At 35.1% G+C, this 24,050-nt stretch overlaps 1 protein-coding gene across 1 annotated transcript in view; it reads left to right on the plus strand.

The window, feature by feature from the left end:
• The window catches only part of vex (somatomedin B and thrombospondin type 1 domain containing protein vexed), a 307,350-nt gene that overhangs the window by 77,561 nt on the left and 205,739 nt on the right, over window positions 1-24,050 (plus strand). Inside the window, exon 2 of the mRNA XM_081768307.1 lies at window positions 12,050-12,241. Coding sequence (XP_081624433.1) covers window positions 12,050-12,241 — 192 coding nt within the window. The remainder of the gene's footprint in view (window positions 1-12,049; window positions 12,242-24,050) is intronic.

Genomic DNA, 24,050 nt, shown 5'->3' on the forward strand with positions numbered 1-24,050 from the left:
AGACATCCTGCAACGGCATGATGTAACATCTAAGGACAGTGCCTATGTAGCATACGGATAACGTATGCTCCGTGCTGATTTCTATAGTAAGCAAGAGGATACCGTATATTTGTACAATATACCGCTGTCCGGAGAACGGATTTTTCTCTGTGTACTGCATTCATCTCATCAATACCATCTCTCTTTCTCTTTCATATATTATGTATATTAGGATTTGGAATGAGATTTCTGAGCTCTCGGCTTCTGTGGCCATGTTGACCTGTCATGTATAAGAGGTGATGTCCCTCGGCGATCACAGTGTCCGGAAAAGGGAAGGGAAGAAGAAAGCGGCTTGGATTCATTATATCACTAGGTACCATTCCCTGGCATTTGCCTATGAATTAAAACCTCACTCAGAATGCTGGCCTAAAAAGGAGCTATTACACATTTTCGACCAATTGCCCCACCAGGAATCAAATCCGGGTCCGCTCACACCAAAGGCATTAGCGACTATGCTACGCGGGACAACAATATAGGTATGTTTCCTTTCTTCCAGTTGGAATAGCACATTAGCTTTATGAGGCTAAGTGGTGCATATGCATAATTTTGCAAAAATAACTCTTCATTATATAGCTTCTACGTCTTCTTTCTTAATGTTGATTGAAGCTGAAACAATGAATTGTAATTAAATTCATCGTGATAGTCTTAAATGTAAGTGGTATGAAAATTTTGTTATTGCCTTCTGTTTGTTGTTCTAGTGTTTGTTAACTCAAAGCCAAGATGAAGAAAATACCCCGAGCTAAGATGGCGGAACATGCAAAGACGAAAGAAAAAGCGAAAAAGGAAAAATGGAACACAAATTTTGTGTAATGATGAATTCTATGTTGAACAACTGGCGTAGAACAGTGACTTCGTGCCATTTTCAATGATTACGAATTTCTTGAACTGGGTGTCAAAAAAGGGGGGAAAAAATCAAATTATTTCTCTCCTTTTCGTTAATTGCATTGCGAAGAAAATTTAATTAAAATCGTAGGTCGAGGAAGGTACACAATATGTTCTTCAAAAAAGAAACACTCCCGTGTCCCGTTCTCTCTCTCCTTCTACACATTTGAAAGACATCCATTTTTGTCTCCAAGGTTTCGCTTCGTTAGCCGAGAACTCCAAAAGTTATTTCGTTTTAATTACACCTACCGAACACCAAAATTTCCATGATGGATGTAATGTGTCACAAAATTAAATGCAAGTTGCTTCTTTTCGCAAAGAAGCGTACGGTTAGAAGTGGTGCTGTTGTACTTCCACTAATATGTGCTAGAATATTTCCACTTTCCATTGTTTGTCAGTGATAAATCGAACGCAGTACACTCTAATGGGAATTGCTTATTTTGTACTCAAGAAAATATTTCATTCCGTGCAGGTATTGAATACCTGTCAACAAGAAGAAATACATGAATTTTCACTATAATTCTTGTGTTTAGTCCTTAACAAAACCTTTGGAGTGAGTGACTGTACATATTGTCAATAGCTACAGGTTCACTGTAGAAGAGTTTCACTATAATTACTACATTTACTGTAGTTATATTAGATAATCATCTGTTAATACCTTTTAAAAATCTTATTTCATAATGAACTTTCGAATTTACAAGGTACGCTTGTCTGCAGGGCCAGATTTGGCTCATTACCAAATGATAAGTCTGATAGCTGAGTGAACGAAGGCAAGCGAGTATCAGAGAGGGTTAGGGACTCAAAGGCACGGGGCGGACACTATTCAAAGAGATCATCATTTACAGATTTCTTTTGTTCTTCATTTTCCCCTAATCAAATAATAAAATAAATTATTTCTCTTTCAAAATGCCAAGCGTTTTTAAGAACATTCTCATTGCATCACGTACAATAACATTACACCTTATAAAACATGGACTAACAGATTGTTATTTGCCTCCGATAGGAGAATATGTCTCACAACACAAAGCGTAGGATACAATTTATTACGGGCTGGGTTTTCTCGGGGTTCTTCAGTTTTCTACCATTTTCTTCATTCTACTATTTCACTCATCTCTCATCATTACCGTCTCCTTTAGCCTAACCGGCATAATCGTGGGACGTAAAACTTAAAGATTTTACAATTTATTACGGCTGATGGTGTTTGTGAATAGTGTGCTGGATATGTTTCACTTCCGTTAGACTATAGTTGTCCTATGGGCTACTTTCAAGTAGACATTTTTATTGTACCGCTTACCAAGAATATGTTTCATCAATAATCTTAGTCGTGTAATAAAATATGCCACTTCCGGTTTCTAAGAGATAGTCGGACATTGCTCTCTGAAGTGGATACAGCGTCCCCCCCAAAAATAGGTCCCATTTTTACTCATGTCTCTCTACTAATTCGTGGGAACTATAGGGAATGGAAATCAACATATGAAAATCGAAAGTCATGAGAATATCCCATGAAAACGCGCCTTTACGGGTCAGAGTAGAACAGAGAGAACTTGAAGAGGTCTATAATTTCAAGCATCTGGGAAGTATCTTGACGAGAGACGCTTACTGCACCAAAGACATTTGGTCCAGAATTGTCATAGCCAAAGAGGCATTCAGCAAGAAAAGATCACTCCTAACTAGCACGCTTAACATTGAACTAAGGAGAAAGTTGGTCAAGTCCTATAGATATGTGGAATACTGGACTGTATGGTTCAGAGACTTGGACATTACGGAGAGTTAGAGAAGAAATATTTAGAGAGCTTCGATATGTGGTGTTGGAGGAAGATGTAGAAGATAAAATGGACAGAGAAAGTAACAAACGAAGATGTTTTAAAACGGACAGGAGAGAAGAGGATACTTTTCACCAGTATCCTTCGTAGGAAGGCCAATTGGATTGGACACATCTTGCGAAGAAATTGTCTTCTTCATATCGCCATAGAAGGAAAGATGGAAGGAAAGCGAGGAATAGGAAGAAGCAGAACACAAGTGATCGATGATTTAAAAAATAGAAGAAAATATTGGTAGTTAAAAGAGAAAGCTGATGATCGAGGAACGTGAAAGAAACATTTCTAGATAAAAAAGGCCAAAAGACAGAATACTGTATAATAATAATAATAATAATAATAATAATAATAATAATAATAATAATAATAATAATAATAATAATAATAATAATAATAATAATAATAATAATAATAATGCTTCTATTCAAACTTTAAGTGGGAGAAGCCTATCATTTCCGGTTTCAATACCTAGGTATTGATCACCAGATAGAAAACATGGTAAAAGTTAGCAAGAAGCCATTTAGCCCTATAGTTACACATATAAAACCACTTCTCGCTATCATGTATGATAGATTTCTACCACTTCCGGTTTGAATACAGTGATAAGCATGGAAGTGGAATCTATTCTTGAAATTCTGAATCTATATGAGAAAATAATCTTCCGTTATGCCTTTAACAATTTTTGCTCTTTGAGAATCTATATTATGGATTAAACGTCCCAGGAAATGTTATTTTATCTCTCTGCTATAACCATCAATGATAAAGAGTAGGTGTGATATTTAAGTCCCTCTGAATTTTTTGCGTAATCAGTGCTTTATCTAGCAAATTTTGTACTGATAACCATATCCTGGCAACACTGTTAAGAAAAGCTACAGTTAAAAGAAAGGAAAGATTTCAAAGATGCTTCGCCGTTGTGCTGCACCATATGTGTAATGTGCTAAATGAGTCAATTAAATTAAGCCTGTCTCCTTTGACGTGCTACAAGTAGTGTTAAAATGCTAATTTGATTTTCGTTAATAAAAAAAAAAGAAAGAAGAAGAAGAAAACGTCATCGCTTTTCCTTCTGTTTGAAATTCATGAATGCATGAAATTATGCCTCGGTAAGTGGCGAAGCCAGAGTAAACGCATTGGATGATGAAGTCGAATAGAAGCTCAAAGATATGCACAAGATTATTTATTCCCTTGTCTTTGATCGAATAGGATCGTTAAATTTTCTCGCTGTCTTGTGACAAATATAATCGAAGCCAACTCATTTTTTTAAGTCACTGTGTCGGAAAGATAACGCTATTATTCAATCAGACTCTCGGTTCTTTTTCGAGAAAGGAAAAAAAAAAAAAAAAAGTTGAAGCAGAATATAACTTGGGCGTCAAAGAGAAAGATATCTAACAATAGACAAACAATGATCGAGATTTTTCGAGTGCATAATTATATTGAAGCAAACTAAAAACTATCGATTATACCAGATTCGCAATGAACAACATACTTTTTGATGCCAAGAAAGTTCGTTTTTTCTTCATTTTCTCGAAAACTGTAAACTATAATTCGTGCAGGTCAAGTTTAGGCACATCACTGCAAATAATTGCTGTAAAATTATAATTCTTTAGTCCTCCGAAAGATTTGCGGTGGGCGACATGACATTATACCACTTAGCATAGATGAAATTCAAGGAGGCCAGCATAAGTAGCCGTTGAAAAATTAAATTCTTTTACGATTTGTATATAAATACAGCGTCTGGGTGTATAGCATAAAAGCTAGAGTGCAAAAGAAGCACAAACCAACCTGTGGTAGGTGAACACTAAAAAACAAACACTCCGGTGCTTGGGGTCCCTGGTTCGATCCCGGCTCGCGCCGTGTGTACTTTGTGGTGGACAAACACCGTGCTCGTGGGTTTTCTCGGGGTTCTCCCGTTTCCTCCCACTTTCTTCATTCCACCATTTCACTCATTTCTCATTATCACCGTCTCCTTTAGCCTAACTGGCATAACCGTGGGACGTTAAACTTAAAGATTTCATTTCATTTCATTTTAAAAAACAAACATGAATGCTATCTAACCGAATCAGGGCAGGGCAAAGCTGGTGGTGCCGTCGGCCCTGATTTGTAAATTAACCTTAAGAGGTTGGCTTTTCCGGTAAAACAACGTTTTTTTTAAAAAAAAAAAAACATTTTATGATTTCCATATTCAGCCACAATCATTGCTTTCCTGTAGTGCAGGGTCTCTCATAATATCTCATATCATGACCCCTCCTTCCTTTTATCACACCCTCTTGCAAGCGTCCCACATAAGTAATTTCCAGCTTGTTAAGAAGCTTTTTGATTATTTCTGCTTTCATTGCTTGTTTAAAATTTTGTTTAATATTCTTTGTTGTATTTGGAAATAAATGTAGACATAAAAATATGTAAGTATATCAAATAGCGTTTGAAAATATTCTTTTCCGCTACTAGATCCTGATTGCGTTTATCTTATTTCACGACCTTCAGGTTGGGAAACCTCACTCTACTGAATCCTACTATTAATGAAATGGGTTTATAATATTTATGACAGATTAGTTCTTGTGTATTCATAAACTTCTGGTTTTTATTTAATTTTAACATAAATTTTCATCCCCAGTTCAAGTGACCCCTAGAAGCTATCCCCTGTGTACGCAGCTGAACTATCTTGTAGCATAACATTGGCCTAATTTCCTTGAGAGGCCAAGTTCAAACTGTACATTGCATCTTTCCTTATTGTATATCTGCAGCTACATTCCAGATCGGTTCATTAAAAGTTTCCGACACAAACATGTGTTTGCGTTCATATGATGATGAGTGTGTTAATAAAATCTTGTTTCCGTTTGAAGGTCAGTGTCGTCCATTCACACATGTTATTATGAGCCATATGTGTTGAGAAGAAAGAAAGAAAGAAAGAAAAATAGGCTGTGTCTGCACTTTCTCATTGACGTCAAGTTTACTGCACTTGATTTTATTGCACCACTCGCATCATATGTTCATCACGTCACATTTTCTTGTCTGCAAAAACATTTTGTTATTTTCTTGAGATTCTTCTGTCGCTAGAAAATAGATAATGGTACATTGTGACCATATACAGCACAGATAATAGTACTACATAGTGTGAATAGAATATATTTAGTTATTATTAATACGTACGGTATATGATTAAAAAAATAGTTAACAATCTGGAAGGGGGTACGTGACGGGCTATAAATGGCCTTAGATGCCGAAAGCCCAGAAATCTAAATCCTAAATCCCTAATCTGGAAGGGGAAACACTGCTTCTAATTTTTTTTTTACTAATGCTCTAATTCTACAGTGTTAGAATATACAAATAATTGAGCAATCTCATAAATTCACAATATCCTCATTTTTGGACATATTGTCACAAAACTTTGCAGACGTATTAAAATACTCAAAAAGTTTTTTGTTGATATATTTACAAGTGCTTACTGTTGCCAACTCTGAAAAATACAATTATCGGCACCAAAATTTCCTAGGATATAAGCCGAAGTGTGAAGCATCTCTGTTCGAACCCACCCGTGGGAAGGAAATGTACTATCGTGGAGAAAAGTGGATTTGCACCTGTATTCTGCAAATCTTCAGTACATTCACTAATAAGGTTAATAGCTACATTAAGCTATAAATGAGAAATTGAAATCGGCATTGATCATTTTATTATATTTACCAGTAGCTGCCACTTCTTTAAAATTATCGAAACATATAAACAAAGATATATTAATCCTTACGTGACAATTTTGGATTTACAAAATGAAATTTACTCTTTAAACTTCAGCTACAGGAAGTTGCTAAGTTTAAGATAAATTGTCAGCAGCTAGGAATGTGAAACTAAACAATCCAGCAAACATTGTACTAACCAGGGGCCGCTGTGGCTCAGTGGTACGGCATTCACCTCTGGTGCATGAGGTCCCGGGCTCAAACCCTGCTCTCGCTACGTGAACTTTGTAGTGGACAAACACCATGTGCTCGGGTTTCCTCGGGGTTATCCCGTTTCCTCTCACTTTCTTCATTCCACCATTTCATTCATTTCTCATTATCACCATCTCCTTTAGCCTAGCTGGCATAATCGTTATCGTGGGACGTAAAACTCAAAAATTTCATTTCTTTTTTATGTGACAAGCCTGCGTGCGTGATATCATCGTTATTAATCTTTGATCGCTCCCATCTACAGCTACAACTAGCATGGAAAAATAGGGTGCCATCTCAGTTTGGAACAGCTGCTTCATAAACATAGGATTCTCGTCACATAGGCCAAAAAACGTGAGAGTAATGTACATTGACATTTTTCTATAATGTTTAATTATATAATTTAATGTTTCTATGATTTGTCTTACATTAGCCATCATTTCCCTTACGTCTTCCCCGGAAAACCACCATTTTTAAATTTGATTTTTTAAAAACATATGTTTGCCTTCCTTACTTTTCAAAAGAAACGGATCAACAAGCATTCCTCTGACTGTCATTTTAAAGTTATGATAATTTAATTTTTATGTCGGTTTGATATCTTTTATCATTACTAAGTTGATATAAAACTCACAATATAAATATATTGTGAGTCAGAATATAAATACAAACACCACCCAACCTAAATAGTCTATCATACCTCAATCACTCCTTTGTGTTCCAGCACTCCCTTTGAAAACGAGAAGGCCCACTGGGAACATTAACACTCATGTTGAGAACCACTGCTACAAATACTCAAAGAATGTGTTATTTTCCGTAATCATACAGGAAATACTCAAAGAATATGTTATTTTATGTACTCATACATAAAATACTCAAAGAATACATTATTTTCTATACTCATACATATAACATTCAAAGAATATGTTATTTTCCGTACTCATGCGTAAAACATTCAAAGAATATGTTATTTTCCGTACTCATGCGTAAAACAATCAAAGAATATGTTATTTTCCGTACTCATACATAAAATATTCAAAGAATATCTTATTTTCCATACTCATACATGAAACACTCAAAGAATATGTTATTTTCCGTACTCGTACATTAAACATTCAAAGAAGATGTTATTTTACGTACTCATACATGAAACACTCAAAGAATATGTTATTTTCCGTATTCGTACATTAAACATTCAAAGAATATGTTATTTTACGTACTCATACATGAAACAGTCAAAAAATATGTTATTTTCCGTACTCGTACATTAAACATTCATATAATATGTTATTTTCCGTACTCGTACATTAAACATTCATATAATATGCTATTTTCCGTACTCATACATAAAATATTCAAAGAATATCTTATTTTCCATACTCATACATGAAACACTCAAAGAATATGTTATTTTCCGTACTCGTACATGAAACATTCAAAGAATATGTTATTTTCCGTACTCATACATAAAATATTCAAAGAATATCTTATTTTCCATACTCATACATGAAACCTCATGTTATTTAGCGTACTCATACATATCATATTCTAAGAATATATGTATATCAACCTTTGTCAGTGGCGTATGCAAGGAGAATTCTGATTTCAATTCCCCACTTGAACAAGACACCATGAAAAGAATAAACATTTATGTGTTAAGATATGCATATAAAAATCCCGAAACGGTGTGAATTTGGGAGTTTACAGACTCCTTCTCAAAACTAGTTTTACCGCCAGTGATAACACCAACAAGTAACAGTGATGACCTGAAATGGGTAGGAGCGGTAATGGAGATATTTTCTTCAGTCTCTTGTAACACTTCTAAATTGAGCGATTCTTCCACTGCTGAGTTAGTTAAATAAATTATTGAGAGGGATTTTCACTTGATCTTCCGAACTTGCAAATCATTTCTTCCCTCAGAGACAAAAAAAAAAAAAAAAAGTTCAGACCTATTCAACTATAAAATTAGTAAATTAACACGTCCCAAAATACGTAAGTAATAATTACATCTTTCTTTTCTCATTTGAATCATAAGAAGCGCCGACACCGCATACTAAAACATTAAAAAAAAAAAAAAAAAAAAGTTCGTCAAAGTTTCTTATAGTGGCAAAGAACAGTTCTGCTTGGTCATCCATCTTCATTTTACACAATGATTTGGCCCAGTGAAATTAATAGGGGATAGGCGTGGGACACTTTTTTTTTTTTTTTTTTTTTTAAGCTCGCCGCTACAGAATTTAATTTACACTTTCTAATACGTGAGGAGGGTATTATGAACTAATAACAATCAAAAAATATATATAATAAACGTGGTCAAACAAATATGTAGAAATTACGTGAGTGCTTTTGTTAATCGAGAAGTACATTGATTAAATTTGAGAGATTCATTTACGGTTGAATTTAATTAATGCTTTAGGTTGAAAAACTTTTAATATAGGATCAGTTGTTTTAATGAACGTAATTGAATTTTCGTGGTAATTGAAAATAAAGTAATTTGTTTCACGTATATGGTTTTAGTTTTGTTGTGTGTTAATTTTAATATATATATATATATATATATATATATATATATATATATGATATATATATATATATATATATATATATATATATATATATGTGTGTGTGTGTGTGTGTGTGTGTGTGTGTGGTTTGAATGTGATAACCTTTGAGGTGTATGCTATCATTTACAATGACTCTTTATACGTACTTAACAGTTATTATGTTGTCTGATCCAACTCATCCTAATAATAATAATACAAAAATAACCACATATTGTATACAATGTAACCTACCTACTGAAACCATAAAAAAAATATTAAATAAAATAGTATTGGATTAAACAATAATTCCTTATCAAATTAATACCATATATTTTTTAGTCTCAAAATAGATACATCGTCAAAGGAAATATAAATAATATTTGTTGAACTTTAAAATTTATGCTTTTGTACTGATAAAAGTGAATATTTTAAATTAGATTTAAAAAAATCGCCATTCACCTTAAAATTACAGATTTTGGATTCAAGCGGCGAACTAATATTGATCAATTTCTCATATTATACATTGACACCCTTATACCTATATTGTGTAAGCATTAGTCACTATGGTATCTATTGTCTAGTATTTTCTTAATAAAATCTCTTTAAATAAGTTTTCTCCTGTCACTTATGCCTGTAATCTCCAAAATTGATTCCTATTCATAACTACGTGAGTATAATCATTGTTTACATACGACATAGTAGCATAATAAAACATTTTTGTACTAACTCAATTTTGTTTGCCAACATTGTACATATACTATTCGAAATAATCACATCAAACTCTAGTCTTGATCTTGCAAGTTTCTTGTATATATATATATATATATATATATATATATATATATATATATATATATATATATATATATATATATATATATGCGGATCCAAGGGGGGCTATAGCCCCCTCTTGACGCTCAGGTATATACTGGATAAAATAGGCTTCAATCCTACTTTACACTGGATAAAACGGCAAAATATGGTTTAGCCCCTCCCTTAATCATATCCTGGGTCTGCCCCTGTATATATATATATATATATATGAGTGGGCATTTTACATCATATATCGTACTAATAATATCTATTTATGTAGTAAATAGTATCATACTCACTGTTTACTATTCTAAATAATTTTAAATCATCGACATATAATATAGTATTTGATTATTTAATTTATTTCAGGCAGATCATTAGTAAATAGGGGGGGGGGAAGAAAGGGTCCCAAAAGAGATCCCTGAGGTATGCCACTCTTTATACAACCATGACTAAGGAAGAACTAGTTTAATGAGAATGTGTGAGGCAGGGACAGAAGAAAACCCACAAATATAATGTTGCCTACTATAAATCCTTTCGAATTAGAGACTTCTCACACTAGAGGTGAACACTGTATTACTGAAGTATCGTGCCTGTCCCCTTTAAAACAAAAGAAGAAGAAGAAGAACTAACCTATTAAGCATCCAAAGAATGCAGACATATTACTTATATTTCTTACATATTACATAAGAAAAATTTATATGGATGTGTCTAATCCTTTCGACAATGAGTTCTCGAAAATAAACACAAGTTCTAGAAACGTGCCGTTTACGTTAGTCGATTCCAAATTTTGTGTAGATTGTCCAGTTCTAATTGAATATTATTTTAAATAATCTTGGCCATTATTTCTTTATTACATTTTAGGAATATACTTGGAAGTGTTGAAATTAAAATAAAAAGCATCATATTCTATGAGTTATACATTCCAACACAACATAGTTGTATACAGGGGTTCTATATCTCTCAGGCATTTGTTTCATAGCCAAATGATAATGAAAAACGTAGGATAACCATTTCTCCAGGCTAAGATGAATCTTTATTGTTTGGAGTGTTTTGCCCAATGAACGCCAAATATCACTGATATTATAATTAATTGTGCATGTAATGTGCTTGCGTATTACATACTGCTTGCAAGAAGAAAGAAAACACTGGTCTAACATGAATTAGAAACTCCAACCGGAAGTAGGCTCAAATCTTGCAAGCGGTGAGAGATATTGAAAAAATAATCATAAAAATCTTCCCTTTATGGTATGCCTTGCCAACTTTTGTCAAGACGTCTTTCACTTGTGTCTTTAAAGGGATATGTACAGATGTTGCGAGGAATGACAAGGAGATTCATCCTCATATGTGAATGATGCACTGTGGAGAGAAGGCAGGTTCAGCTAGTCTACTTATTCATTAAAAAAATATGTTCATTAGCACTTCGACATGTAAATTTCGCACTTCACTTAGTTGCGCTGCTGCCCTTCCAAACATTCTATTACTGAACATTCCATTTGAATTCCAGAAATGAATACGTCAAAAGCACATGGGCGAAAAGTCACCTACCCTTAAACAATGAATCAGTATATATACTTACCTTACACATGAAGAGGATCTCTATGTGCTCGAAACACAATTTGATATGATATTGTTATATTGTTTGTCATTGTAGTATCGCACAGGTAGTTAATACCTATTATATACCACTACCAAATATTAATTAGATTGGAGGAAATTCCATAATGATAGGATATAAATGTTGCCAGAAGTATATATATATATATATATACACGGGTGCCCATGTTGTGGTTTCCAAGGGGGGGCAAGTATAATCAAAGTTTCAAATATAGTTTCATATTTTGCTGTAACTAGTGTAAAAATTATATTGGGTTTTCGATATTCCCAAGTACAATTTCCTCTTAGGTGGGGCGAGCGCCCCACCTTGCCCCCCTGATGGGCGCCCTTGTATATATATATATATATATATATATATATATATTTGCTCTTGTTCAGTACATGCATTGCATACTATTTCAATTAATATTTTTCTTTCTTTTGTCTTTAGTGATTGATTGTCAAGTATCTCCGTGGGGGCCATGGTCGGAGTGTGATGTGGACTGTGGAACGGGTATGATGACGCGATCCAGAACGATAGAGCGTGAACCGGAAAATGGCGGGAAACATTGTCCATCTCTTATTCAAAAGAGAGGCTGTCAAGGTGTTAAATGCCCACATAATCCACGAAGTGCAATCAAAGGTAAGAAATTCTTTTTAGATTAACTCTAAAGGAAGGTTTAGTATAATATGTGTGTAATCTGTAATGGGTTAATTTCTAAAATGCTTTTCTTGTAATGATTTTTTTTATGATTTGATATTTGTGTTCATAATATTAGGATTACCATATAACGGGCTTTTTTTTAAAAAAAAAAAAAGAGTACAATTATAGATTTCACAATAAGATTACATTTACAGTTATCTTAATGGTATAGTGACAAAATATAATTTAAACTAAAACTTCAAATTTCATAATGAGATATTACATTACCAATCTCTTAATGGCATAGCGAAAAAAAAAAAATATAATGATTGTTCTAAACACTATTAATTATTTACATCTTGGCATCAAGTGTTACTAGCCTCTCAGGTCAAATAACTGCCAGAATAAAATTGAGTTTCATTAATTATTTTCTCTGCTTTAAAACCCTATAATATGACATGCTAATCTAATTTTTATGTCAGTTCGTGCGAGTTGGCTTATTTTTATTTCTGGATGGGTAACGGGAGAGGCATTGAATTCCTCTGCAACAATTAAAAGCTCACAACAATGTGAGAAGTGGCAGGAAACGGGAGAACACCGAGAAAACCCACGCACACGGTGTTTGTCCACCACAAAGTTCACTTGCCGGGAGCAGGGTTTGAACCCGAGGCCACAAGACCGCTCTACCAAATTAAAGTTTCAAAAGTTTCATAGTTGTAACTTTTGAGCAACGGCACAATTTGTAAAAACCCTAAAATTTGCTTTTTATGCCCTTTAATGTTTGATAGTGTAATCGTTTGCAAGGTTACTTAAGATCTACTGAAAGAGCAAAAATTAAGCTTACATTTGACACCTGGATGAGCCCAATAACTTCAAAAATAAGGAAGTTATGCTAATTTAGTTCCATGATGCTGAGTGCCGGAAAGTGAAATTGAAGCAAAATTCACATTTTTCAAAAATTTCTCCCCGGCCCATTTCTCATCCAAAAAATCGGAAAAAATTAATTAGTATAATTTCATTGGTATTTATGTATGAAAAAAAATTTGAAGAGAATCTGAGACATTGAAGCACAGTACTCTAGGTGATTTGACATGGAATGACCCATACTAAAAAACTAGTTCAAATACGGGTTTTTGTACGCGTGTATATGGAGCTTCACTGCACGTTTCGCGAGATTACTCGAAACTAAGCGAAATGGATGTAGCGAATTTTGATACTAGGCGTCTCATTTGTCATTTCTTGTACATATTAGTGTACATTGAAGAGAGAGCGATAACAGTGACATCTCTTATCACAGAAACAAACTTTTTTTTTGAGGCTTTACACTATTCTTAATCTCTTTCTTCACATGGAAATCGATGTTTCCTGACGTCTGCGATCGCGTCACGGAGATATGGTTTAATAGCATGAAATTAATTTTTGAACATTGTAGTTAACTACTCAGGTACGGAATTTATAATGTAATTTTGATTAAAAAGTGTATTCTAAGGGGTAAGGATATAAAATGTATGCCAAAAATATAAGAACTTTTGGGGTTTTTCTTATCCTCGTGCGAAGAACGGCCATTTCAGCTCGTGTGTGTGTGTGTGTCTATAAATAGCATAACAATTTGGTTCAAGTTGACAGTTTTCCTGAGAAGTTAATGGCAAAATGGTAATACGTATACATAACATCCACGGTTTGAGGAGGGTATTCGAACCCTCAACACTGGTCTAACGATTGCAAGCTTCTACCAGCTAGTTTCAGTGGCTAGTATTTAAATATTTTCAGCTTCTTTTCCCCTTACTTCTTCGAAATTCGCTGAATAATTTAGAGGCAACCATTAAAAATCAAGCATTAAAAATCATCATCATAGGTATGCTGCCATTATTGGTGGGTCACTTGCCGCAACTGAGAAGTTTCGATACTCCACGATCTTTTGCTATCCTCTTCATTTTAACGTACGATTTTTCTGTTTTGATATTATTCATTAATTGTAGTCTCCTTCGCCCCCTCCCTCTCTTTCCTGCCACCATACCTTGTAACACATCCGTGACGATACAGTTCCTTCTTAGCCAACATCCCAACCAATTTCTCTTCCTTTCTTAATAATATCTAAAATTGTTCTTTTCTCCCCGATCATTTCTAACACCCTCTCATTCGTTTTCCGTTCGACCCAGCTAATTCCCTCTATTCTTCTCCACATTCACATTTCGAAAGCTATTAGTCGTTTTTCATCATTTTTGCGTAATGCCCATGTTTCTAACTCATATAGTACAATACTTCGCACGAAGCATTTTATGAATCTTTTTCTCAGCTTTTTATTCAAGGTCCGACAAAGTGACCCAATAATCATTGTCAAAATGCTACTAAGTAGTTTAAAGTAGTAACTGATCCAAACCTTTTCTTATAGATGAGAAATCTGGATTCACACAAGTTTTTGATGAAATAATTATTGAACATTCTGATTTTGGCGCTATTTGAAAGGTCTAGAAATAGTAGTTTGTTTCATACCATTTTGCATTGGTGTGGTCCACGAGGCGAAAAAGTCGAGTCGAGATGAGAAAAGCATACTATTCTAGAGATGGCCAGGACCGGTTTTGGGGATCCAGGTCTGAAACCGATTCCTAAGATCCGGTTCTGGAACCGAGTTTTCGGATCCAGGTCTGGAACTGGTTCCTAAGATCCGGTTCTGGAACCGGCTTTCGGATACAGGTCTGGAACCGAGTTTTCGGATCCAGGTCTGGAACTGGTTCCTAAGATCCGGTTCTGGAACCGGGTTTTCGGATCATGTCCTGGAACCGGTTCCTAAGATCCGGTTCTGGGACCGGGTTTTCGGATACAGGTCTGGAACCGATTCCTAAGATCCGGTTCTGAAACCGGGTTTTCGGATACAGTCCTGGAACCGATTCCTAAGATCCGGTTCTGAAACTGGGTTTTCGGATCCAGTCCTGGAACCGATTCCTGAGATCCGGTTCTGAAACCGGGTTTTCGGATACAGGCCTGGAACCGGTTCCTAAGATTCGGTTCTGGAACCAGGTTTTCGGATACAGGTCTGGAACCGGTTCTGAAAACGGGATCTCCAAGAGTGCCTATCCCTAGACTATTCTTGAATTTCGTGGGCACCACAAGTTCACACAAACCTCAAATCTCAAACACTGTTCCACTGTTACATGATTCATAGTATAAAACTATAAATTGATAAAGTGATTGTAAGAACACAATGAAGGACATTTATCAATGTTTAAAAATTACGCAAGTTAATACACAATATACTCGATGTTTAGATGTTTCTTATATCACAACCTTCATGGATTCCTCGTGACGCGGAAGCATTCTGATAACTTCTAGATGGAATTAACTAAAGAAATTAAGGCAAATATTTTGTACATAGAAGTTACTTACAAAACAAGATGAGAATCGAAACAAGAAAGGAATTAGTCTTTGAGAATCGATTGGGATGAGATTTTAAAATATTTCTGAAACAAGACGAAAAAGCCTTATTTCTCGTCTCGTTTCGTGGGGAACAGTATTTTGCAGATACAATATTATTTGGCTTACTTTATACAGTGAAACCTCTCTAAAGCGGACAGCCGTGGGGAATCAAAAATTGTCCGCTATAGAGAGGTGTCCGCCTTAAAGAGGTTTCAGTATTTTATGTAAATTAGTGAGCAAGGTAATATACAATTAGAAAAAAATATGTTTGCATGTATCACGTATTTACGAATATTACATCCAATACTCTATGTTCGAGGCACAGCATGGAAATAAATGTTTTAGTTCTCTGCACTTTACACTTATCAGTACTTCCTTCGTTTTCAGTACGGCGCTTTAATTTGTGGGGTAATTCCAGTCCTGAAGTATCCTTTTTGAGACAATATATATATATATATATATATATATATATATATATATATATATATATATATATATATATATATATATATATATATATATATATATATATATATATATGTATCAGGGCAAAAAATACCAAACTTGTCTTCTGGTTGGTTAGAGACTCCAACGGGACAGTAGCATAACGTGTCATCCCTAACGGCGGGCAACTGTCAATCACTTTCGTGTCTAAAACAGCTTGGGTGGGAGTGGGATACAAGCAAAGGACATAACAGTGTTGTTAAACAGAGACGTGTCATCTGGGTTGCTAATCAGACAGTTGAGGAGGCAAAATGTTGTCACAATGCTTCCTTGGTGACACATGTATGAATTACTAAAAATGTATTTTTACTACACTTTTCAACTTATTTCTAGAGATATTGTCCGTAATACGGAGGTAAATAATACCTATAAAAGACAGAAAAGACTGTTCGTGTCCGTACTAGAGAGTGTCCGCTTTAGAGAGGTTCGCCAATATGTTTTTTCCTATTACAGTGTTTGGGGATTACAAAATATGCCCGTTAAGGGAGGTGTCCGCTTTATAGAGGTGTCCGTTAGTAGAGGTTTCACTGTAATACGTTTTTCATTCTTTTAAGTTATTCGCTACAATAAAATAAAATAATAAAAAGTACTTGGGTTCAGCGTAGCGAAGATCCTAAAATTGAAAGTGACCATGTTTATGACTTCGTACCTATTGAACCACTCGACCGATCTCGATCAAATTTTCACCATAGATGAAGTTCTGGCCTGGGATGGTTCTTATCATTTCACTGTGACGGTGCAACTTTGGGGAGGGAAAGATATTTAAAAATGATTTTTAAAAAATGACCAATATCAGTATCGAATCCATAGTTTTCGTGGTCGCTGAGATGAACAGTTACATTAGCGATGCCGTTTAAATCCAAATTCAGCCCTGCAACTTGGGGGAGGGGTAGATATAAAAATGATCGAAAATGACCAATATGAGTGTCGAATCCATAATTTTCGAGGTCACTGAGGCGAACAGTGACACTAGTTATCTCGTCTAAATCCAAATTCTATCCCTTTATGTCCAAAATGAAACCATGTGCGAAGAACGGGTATTCTGTTAGTATACTTTATATTGTGCAATAGGTCCTGATAGGCAATTTGGATTTTTCAGTTTACGTAAATTAATGAAATAAAGTTACTTTTTTTTTTCTTTGAAAAGGCGTATATTACTCGTACGTAAATATAACTATATTCAGATTTTGGAAGTATGGATACGGAATTCTGAACTTTAACATTTGTCTACCTACCTTAGCTATCTTTTTAGTTGTTGTCTATGTCTATGTCTATGTCTATGCATCTCCCTTGCGGGAGATTTTAAAATTAAAGTCACAGCACTAAGGCCAAGTTGACTGTTTCACTAAAATTGTCTTAAATCTTCTTGTAGTTATTATAATTGTAAAAAGATGGCCCGTTCCAAAATGGAAGAATTGGCCTGTTTCAGATAGTTCTGTTTCCACACTAGTTTGTTATTGAAAAAGGAAGGCAGAAGCGTAGAACATACAAAAAATTATGTAAAACACTATAAAAATTGTAATGCACTATATTATGTCCAGAATGGAAATTGTTGTTAATAATTAAATTGAAATAGTTAAAGAGCATGACGCTCTATGATGTAAAACATTCTACGCCATCTACCTTATCCTTTTTAGTTGTTACAGAAATGTGCATCTCCAAGAAGCACTCTTTTGTTAAAAAAAGTTCTTTCATTAGTTCTTCTCAGAAGAGATTCATTAAAAAAGTCTTTCTGTACTTCTTCCCGGAAACTTTTTGTAGAAATAAGGAAGAAACAAAAATAAGTAGAAATTGAATTCAATTTTGTGGGAAAGATGATGACAGTGCCTTTTTTTTTTTTTTTTTTTTGTTACTTTACTGCATACCCTTGACTACCTACACTTTATTATGTAGTAAGGTACCATGTTTTTATTATTTATATTACATAAAAGAAAACTTCAGGAAATAATAGGTGCGGGCATTTTCTACATTGCATCACTGTCGTAATTGCGATTTCATTAAGCTGATCGTGATGCTATCTTGCGGAAGAGAGAGTAGTGGCTTTTTGAGAAATTTCAGAGAAGGAGGGAGACGAAGAAGCTTTTACATTCAGAAGAGGTTTTGGTGTAACTGGCGAACGACGACGAAAATCTGATGAAAATGGAAGGAAAACGAGAGAAGAGGCTGGGTTTGGGTAGATGGAATTGAAAGAAGATGAGGGCGAACAAATGGAAATCGGAATGCCCGTTAACGAAGCCATAGAAAAGTGAAGGAAATAAAAAAAGAAAAAAATAGAAAAGAAACGGGGAATTTAACGTTGACACTGTGGGTTCCAATGTTGTACTAAAGCTTTTTGCCTGGCAACATTGTCGAGCATTGATGTGGAAGAAGAAGAGGAAGAGGAAGAAAAGTTTCAGATCACGAAATTCACACTAAGACGAGATATTTTTTTTTTTCTTTCTTGTTGAAATGAAAGTGGAACAATTGTGTGGCTAAGATATTGATTTCCATTACCAAACGCTTTGAAGAACAGTAAATTTGAGATTCTTTCAAAGATGAATTGAATTTTGAAAAAGAACAGACAACTTGACCTTCTTTAAGTTTTTAGTCTTTGTGCTGCTCGCTGTAACGTTAGAGAGTCTTCGTAACCTTAATTAATTGCATATTGTAATATACGATTTTAAAAAAGTGTAAGATATCTATTATTTACGCATAAACATGTATGTTCTCTATGAAGCAACATCTAAGCAAAGAAGAATATTACATAGAATCTGTCTGTTCTTCTATAAAATTCTTAATAATAAAAATTTAGAATGGTGTCTCGAAAATCAAATACGACGAAATCTTTCAGTTTAACGCACCACGTTTATACCTTGTAGGATAAGGGAGACGTATGGGATTGAGTATATCCCGCTCCTCCCAGTGATTTTTAACGAATCATAGTGATTCTAACGATTCATACTAGTTCATAATGAATCGGAATCGCATGTTATAAAGATTTAAGATGTAAATCTTGTGGTAAGGAAGCTTTAGTATAAGTGGTAGTAGTAGTAGTAGCAGGGGTGTACACAGAGGGGGGCTATGACGCAAACTGCGTCATTGAAATATTTGGGGGAGGTTAAAAATCTATATAAATATTTTTGAGGGGGTGTAAAAAATAATCGAAAAGAACATTTTTTTCATGGAAGAACACCTACGGATAGACAATTGGGGGGGGCATCATGGGCATAAGGGGGGGATGGGCACCACTGGTAGTAGCAAGTAGCAGCGGTAGTAGTAGTAGTAGTGGTAGTTAGTAGCAATAGTAGTAGTAGTAGTAGGATGGGTTAGAAGCCCCGCAGGGGTTGGTTGGGTTCTGTTCTCGATATAAGTATTGGTAGTAGTAGCAGCAGCAGTGGTAGTAGTAGTACTAGTAGTAGTAGTATAACTAGTAGTAACACTAGTGTAGTAGTGACTCTTCCAGTTCCGGTGACAAAGAACTGGGGGAGCGGGCTATACACAAGCCGACGTATGATTGAGGAAAGTGAATGATAAAAGGAAAAATTGGTGGAATGAGAATTGGGAGAAAATGAGAATGCCCTGAGAAAATCCACAGACCCGATGTTGTCCACCACAAACTTACTTGACGCGGGGACCAAACCAAGGACCCCACGCAACCAGAAGTAAGCGCTCTACAACTGAGCAACAGTGTTTAACTCGCACCAGGAATCGAAGCTGGAGCTTTTAGATTACACCGAGGCACACGATGTTACAGTTCGCTACCTTTATTCTCAATAAATCACACACAAATAGTGTCGCTCATGAAACGAGACAAGAAATAAGGTTTTCTCGTACAGTCTCGTAAATTTTGTAGAAGTCGCGTCTCGTTAAGCTTCTCGAATAATATTTTTTTTTTCATCTCGTCTGGATTCTAATCGACTTTTTTTGCATCTCTACTGCCAACACTTGTTTTATTCTCTTCTTCTATATATCGTCCCCTCCCCTCCTTTGCTCAACTTGTCCTCTCTATCCTGTCTCCTCTAAAAATCCATTCCTACGTAATACATCGGCCAGTTCGAAATGACTGCACTATACCTAGGTACTAACGATGGGGGCTGCAGGGAAAGGTGATGGATAACAGATGTACATTAGTGATGAATGAATTAGTTAAAGAAAACCCTGAGAAAACTCGCCAGAGAACCACATAGTCTGGGATCGAACCAGTGTTCCTTCCCTCACACCAGAAGTGAACATGGACCACCATGACCCGATGAATTACTTTAACATGTGATATTACATTATTGTTTCTGACTCTTAAAAAACGATAGGCAAAGATTGTATGAAAAAGGCTGTTGAGAGACGAACTCTGTACAATTTATCCCTCCTCTATCCATGTGAACCGTATATTTTTGAGAACACTACGCGATTTGTCTTTTTAAATAAGAAATTCCTCCCAATGGAGATCCGCACACGAGAAAATGGAGAGTAGTGGCCCGTGTTCTGTCGTATATTTCTCAAGACTAAACAAACCACTTCCTTTGCCCTCCCCTTTTTACCTACCTTCTCTGTAACCTTTTAACTTTCGAAAGAATTTTCGATTCAATCTCTCGAAGTGCGGGGCTTAATGTTACCATCGGGAACTACTAATGCACGTTCAGTCGGCCATGGAAACAGTAACTTCTGCAGAAGGAACACAGATTCCGTTGAAGCGGTCCGCCTATCCTCCAAACTTCCTTCCTGCCTTATTTCTCGGTAAAAGAGCTCCCAATTAACTTATCCCATGGCACAAATAACCTATATCCACCGTCTATTAACCGCACGAAATGAAGCGGCTGGAACCTTATTTCCTTTTCATTACGGCTCTTCCCTATAGTCTCCACAAACTATTTTACAACAGCTAAATGGAGCAAGGGTACAAATTAACTGCTCTTTGTGCTTATCAGATGTTCTCAAGATAAAAACGCCATCTTTGGGCGACCATTCTAAAACATTGCAGATATTATGATTATTATATAAATCGGAAGCAATGGGATGCGTCGGAAGAGGGGGAAAATACTAATGCTGTACTGTTACGAGCCAGGGTTTCCGCCAGGCTTTGGAGATGAGGAGGTTCTTGTAGGCAATGTTTCTTCCAGGCTTCTATGATTAGGCTAACCGAACCACCCCTCCTTTCCACGAGCTAACGTGAATTACATTCAGATTATATATTACTCTTGAACAGGGCACATAATTTAGCAAATAGTTTCACAGTACAGCCCCCTCATGCCGGACATTTTCTCGAAGGAAGCCTGCTTGTTGTTTCCTTATAGTACTTGTAGTTGTACTAATGTATACTTTCGAAGTCGTAGTAACACTGAAAAACGCTTTCTTAAGTTTGTAGTAGATAGTATCGTGTCCGCAAATTTTCTCAGAGTTGTTTCGTTTACATTTCCTCCCACATTTCTCACTTCACCAATAATCCCTCATTTCCATTCATCATGTGTCTTCTTTGGCTTATAGGGCATAAATGTTGGATATAAAGCTAAAGAATTTATGGAAACGTTTTACTCGTAATTTAGTGCAGATGCAGGGACTTTACGACACTGTCCTTCAATTTTAAATTTTTGTACGTAAGTGAATAAGAAACCATAGGCCTGATTTCGTACTAGCCTTCACAAAATTTTGCGGACAGCCCGCAGCAGTGGCAAGAAGGGGCAGTTGCCCTCCTCTGAATTTTTAAAGTGTGTTCAGTTCTTGAAAATACTTGCCGAAACGTATGTATGTATATATGTTTTCATATATATAAACATTTTCATTGCATTATTTGAAATGGATGCAAAGAAGCCAAGGAACAATCCGTAGTGCAATGTGTTCTCAGGAAACTTTATACTTCTGGAGAACTCTTATGAGTGTTTTGCATTTACATGAGATTTTTTGATCTGAAAATGCTACCCAAATAATATGTTATTTAAAAACCGAGAAGACGAAAGAAAATCATGAACCTACAATATTCTACATAGACACAATAGTGCGCACTTTAGAATGACTCAAGAAAATTAAGTGTTGTTCTTACAGAAAAGAAAATAATAATAATAATAATAATAATAATAATAATAATAATAATAATAATAATAATAATAATAATAATAATAATAATGGGGTTTTCACACAAGAAAATTAGTATATGAAATTTTACTAATATTGTACAAAATATAATTATCTTTTCTTAAACACTGAATGTTACATTTGCTGATATTGATAACGATAAACTGATATTGAGAACAGAAATTTGATGGAACTAAAATATGGGACATTTGCCTGTCCCAACTAAATTGACGGGGACGCGGGACATTCGGGTCTAAAACTGGGACTGTCCCGTTTTTTACGAGACGTATGGCAGGTTTACGGTTGGCAATAATACTTTACAGGGTACCTGACACAACACGTACGCTGACAAAACAGTAACTGTTACGAACGCAAAATATTCAACTACTTGACACTTGTCATAAAATCAGTGATCTCAAATATCTGTATAATCTTTCATAGAAATTACAGTTTTGCCAGAATAACATTTCCCCCAAAATGGAAGTTAAGGCAGCGACTAGAGGAACGAACTCAACTGCATTTGATTACATATCAGGTTGTCTTGGAATCCTGTAAACTACAGTGTGTCCATAAAGTTGCGCAACCCAAAGTTTGACTGCGAATATCTTTCGAACCATGAACGATAAAGACATGAGACTTTGAAAGAAATATAAGCGTGTTCTATGTTGTGTTGTGAGGAAATTAAGTACCGAAAGTGTAAAATAAAAATGTATAAAATGAAGAAAATCAATATTCAGTTGTAGAAAACTGATTTCCTGCGGGTGGATCCCTGTGTATGTGTACATTATGCATCAAAATTTATCCATTGGTGCAAAAATGCAAAAATATTACAAAGTTCGTGCAGTGTTGCTATGTAAAAAGGCTATTTAGTGCACGTCTGTAAAATGGATGTTTTTTGACAGAAACGTGGCCCCTGTCAACACTGTTGTTCTAAAAATTACTGCAACAAGTGTGTTTTAGGTTAATTAATGATGTTCAATGAGAATTTGTACACAATTAATAACCTGAGTTTTTATCGCAAAAATTTGCGATAAAAATGCCCACCTGGGAGCTGGCATAAAACCTCAGGTTATCAATTGTGTGCAAATTCTCATTGCTTGTCATTAATTAACCTAAAACGCACCTGTTGCAGTAATTTTTAGAATAACAGTGTTGACAGGGGCCGCGTTTCTGTCAAAAAAAAAATATCCATTTTACAGACTTGTATTAAATAGTTTTTTTTACATGGCAACACTGCATGAACTTTCTCACATGTTTGCACCAATGGATAAACATTGATGCATGTTTCACATATACACAACGGTTCACCCGCTGGAAATAAGTTCTCCAACTCAATATTGATTTTCTTCAATTTGTACATTTTTTAATTTTACATTTTCAGTACTTAATTTCGTTATTACACAAAAACGTTACAAATTCCAACATTGGCCATGATCTAAAAAATATCTACATAAAACACGCTTAGATTTGTTTCGAGTCTCATGTCTTTATCGTTCTTGCTTCAAAAGATATACACAATCAAACTTTGTGTTGCGCAACTTTACGGACATACTGTACTTTTTAAATAATAATTGTATTTAGTTTGTAATAAACAAAAGAATTTTAACATACAGTTATTTAATAATAATGTTACTTAAAAAGTAGTTCATAGAATATCAATACAACGTGATACGTAATCAAATGCAGTTGAGTTCGTTCCTCTAGTCGCTGCCTTAAAAAACTTTGTTTTAATGTTACTTGATCCAGTGTAAAAACTATAAATTAATGAAGTGATCCTACAAACATAATGAAGGATATTTATCATTGTTCACGCATGCAAGTCACCACACAAATAGTCCAATAATAGAGG

This window comes from Thermobia domestica, chromosome 8, assembly GCF_964235325.1.
Source record: "Thermobia domestica chromosome 8, izTheDome1.hap1.1, whole genome shotgun sequence".
In the NCBI taxonomy this organism is placed as follows: Eukaryota; Metazoa; Arthropoda; class Insecta; order Zygentoma; family Lepismatidae; genus Thermobia; species Thermobia domestica.